At 45.1% G+C, this 3,544-nt stretch overlaps 1 protein-coding gene across 5 annotated transcripts in view; it reads left to right on the forward strand.

Annotated features, from left to right (window-relative positions):
* The window catches only part of fgf12a (fibroblast growth factor 12a), a 34,725-nt gene extending 33,363 nt beyond the window's left edge, over positions 1–1,362 (forward strand). For all 5 annotated transcript variants that reach the window (XM_048241567.1, XM_048241549.1, XM_048241558.1 and 2 more), the window contains 2 exons: positions 1–23; positions 773–1,362. The exon at positions 1–23 is cut by the window's left edge and continues 176 nt beyond it. In XM_048241567.1, the coding sequence (XP_048097524.1) occupies positions 1–23; positions 773–888 (139 nt within the window). In that variant the 3' untranslated portion in view covers positions 889–1,362. The remainder of the gene's footprint in view (positions 24–772) is intronic.
* The last annotated feature ends 2,182 nt before the right edge of the window (positions 1,363–3,544 follow it).

Here is a 3,544-nt window from a genome sequence, read left to right on the forward strand (position 1 = left end):
CTTCTTGCCCAGACCAATCGAAGGTAGGCCACTCATCCTGAGCACAACTACAGCACCACCACCCCAATCCAGCACAAAAAACGCTGACTAAAATACTCAGAAGCCTGTAAAAAAAAAAAAGATTGGATACCTTAATCATTCGTGTAGCTCTGATAAAGTTTTAGCCCCAGTTCTGTCAGGAGACAGTCGCTGAGCAACAGCTTTATGCCCCCCTGATGTGTTCTGGCAAATATAAACCTGTCACACAGAGGAGGTCTTGCTGCCTCAAGTACTCCTGCAAACTGCTGAGTCATTGTAACCACACTGTTGCTGCCTAGTCAAGTCATTCGATTATAACTGCCGTACAATACCCGTTATAGTGCATTTATGACGCAATCACATGACCATTATATGAAAGCGTACCAGTCAAGAAAATGAGTAGATGTTCATCATTTACTCAGCAGTATATGACAGCATGATTATGATTGGACTGATAGGGACCATGGCCTTGCCTGCAGTAGCCCTCATTTAAATTGCAAAAAAAAGAAAAAAGGATGAATTCAAATGTAATTTTTTTAACCTTAATCAGTAAAAACATGGATTTATGGTCAGGGATGAAAGTCAGTCGATTTATTGCTCTTGTTTGGGGTTTAGGATGCACAAGCTAAATGACTTAAGCATATAAACAGGAGCATCTAATTCCTAGGCAGACAGTGATGCCACGTCCAATACTGACGAGTTTTGTCTGTGTTTTTGTCCGTCTGTCTGTGTCTGTCTGTATGTCCTGTTGTAGTTTGCATGTACAGGGAGCCGTCTATGCATGAGATTGAAGAGAACCGTCGCTCCAGGAAAAGCTCAGGGACTCCTACCATGAACGGCGGGAAAGCAGTGAACCAGGACTCCACATAGCAGGGCTGGAGCGAGAGGGGTTCTCCCAGCGCCGCACAGAACCCCCCAGCCCCCCTCGCCCTGACGTCCTGCTGCCTCACCGCTAAGCGAAACCAAGACAAATAAAAACAACCAACAAACAAACAAGCAAACAAACACAAAACTGACTTCTTGCCTGTGAAATCTTTTAGACGAATGCGAAGACAAAGGAAAGAAATGGGGGGAGTTTTAAAAAAGTGACACGTTTTTGATCCCAGACTTGAACACACATTTTATGCAAAAAAAGGAATAAGACAGGAAACTAAAGAAAGCATAGGTCTGACGGTGGAAGCTGTGTTTTCCTCACGGTGATAGTATTACTTATCATTTTTGGATTTATGCTGTGGAAAAGAAGCTTTAAGACATTGCCATGTGTTCATTCTTCTGAATGCTCCTGCACTCCCCCTCGCTCTGATGTCTTCTACTGTTATTACTGCTTCTCCTTGTCTGTTTCTAGCCCCCTTAATGTCATGTATTTCTTTAAGTTCAAAGACAGAGAAAGTGTTAATAGATTAGTTTTACCCTCTGTTTAATTGCTTGACAGTGAATGCACTATTTCACTACCAGAGACTGGTGTGTGGGTATAAACTGAATGTAAAATGGAGGTTTCGCTAGAGTTTGGATGGATATCTGAGAAGTGGTTTGTGGGTGTGCAGCTTGAGGGGAAAGAGAGGCGATGGAGCGCTTGATGTTTCTTTGTCAGGGTTGCCACGGTTTCACCAGGGTTTGACCCCGAAAGTCTGTCTTTTTTAAGACCCGTTGAGTCATCCCTTGCTCCAACACTCCCTTTGTGCAAGTATTGTTTGTGTGTGTGTGTGTGTGTGTGTGTGTGTGTGTGTGTGTGTGTGTGTGTGTGTGTGTGTGTGTGTGTGTGTGCCTGTGGCTGAGAGATATAGAGAGAGAGCAATACACAAAGTGAGAGAGACAAAACAAAACACTCCTGACACTCTCTGGCCCATGAGTTGTCTGTCGGATGAGAACCTGGGACAGTAAGCCCATCTCCAACAGGACAGTTAGCCGTGAACACAAAAAAAAAAAAAAATTCTGAGAAAATTGTAAATATTCCAGTAAATATGTTTTGTATTTCCACTCTCAATACACTGACATTGCTAGAGGCTTCCGTGTTGATGAGATGAGTCTACTAAACAATTACCCTAAGCGATGTTTAGTGAAAAAAAACACTTTTTTTCTAAACAAAGCGATGCCTTCACCCCCAGCAGAACGACCATACTTCTCAGTAGCATGCATATTCTCATGCAGACCCGCTGACCATGATCCAACTCAGGAAGCCTTTACCTTTGCGTTGAGTCGGCTGCCACACGCACCTGCCCTTACCAGCCCTCCAAGCACAATGACTGACCGGCCCAGACCTTTAGGGGGCGCTGATGGGCCCCAGGGCCTGATGAGGGCAGGTGCGGCCAGCTCGTAGACTCACCGCTCTGGCGTTAGAACCGGGATGCCGAATCCTTCTCCAGGAGGTCCTTCTACTCAGCAGACGATAGGTCCAGCCGGATCCGCAGCTCCAGTGAGCAGAGAGGCGGTGCTGATTGGGCTGTTAGATTAAACTTGCGGGTGAATGCTGCAGGGTTAGGCCGGACCCTGGGGTGGGTCTGACTGTGCCTGTGACGACAGCTCTGTGATGCGGATCCAGCCCAACATCAAACAGCAATATCAAGAACTTGAACTGATGAGGGGACTCCCACTAGGGAACTTACTTTTTATCGTACTTGGCATCAATAAGGAAGCTTTGTGTGTGTGTGTGTGTGTGTGTGTGTGTGTGTTGTGTGTGTGTGTGTGTGTGTGTGTGTGTGTGTGTGTGTGTGTGTGTGTGTGTGTGTAAGTGGACTGGAAGCTATTCTAGCCAAGTTACCAACACAGGTTATTCTTACTGAATGTTCTCAGCCTCAGAGCAGAAATATAGCATCCCATGGTGTTTGTAGCCATGTGTGTCTCTCGTCTTCCAAATCAATGCAACTATTGACTGATTCTGCGGTTGCCATTGTTACAATTGTATGTTACCTCGATTACCACTCCAGGCTGCCAAACATGGGGCTGTTGTACTTTTTGTGAGGCTGAAAAAGAAAATTCATGAAAATGTATGTTATTCATGGTAGTAGCTAGTTACAATAAGATGCTGTCTCCTTGTAGTGAAATACATTGACATTTTGAGAAAGGGGACACACTTGAAAGAAACCTTTAACTCTAACAATAGCATAATAAAGTAAAATAGTGATCAGGTGTGGCTTACAGATGAAACTGGAATGCTACCATCCTCCTAAATGCCTCATTGGTCAGCCTTCCCAGTCATCTCACAGTCCGAGGCATTTAAAATGTATCCTGAGGCCAAAGATAAGGGAAATGAGCTATCGATGTTGTTTTCACATTGGTGTGGGGAGCTGTATCACAGAGCTGCAACTTCAGGTGAATTTGGACCCAGCCAAGGAGGAGCATTCCTGCGCTAGACTGACTCACCTCCTGAGAGAGCTCAGGTGTCATTCACATGTCTTCCACTGGGGGCAGCAGGCAGAGCAGAAAAAGGGTCTGTATGTGAGTTCAGAGGGAGAAAGAGCAGCAGCAACTAAATGTGTATGGATGAAGGTGTGAATCACATGTGTAGTGTTTAGAGTGCACAAAGGAG

This window comes from Alosa alosa, chromosome 1 (assembly GCF_017589495.1).
Source record: "Alosa alosa isolate M-15738 ecotype Scorff River chromosome 1, AALO_Geno_1.1, whole genome shotgun sequence".
NCBI classification, from domain to species: domain Eukaryota; kingdom Metazoa; phylum Chordata; class Actinopteri; order Clupeiformes; family Clupeidae; genus Alosa; species Alosa alosa.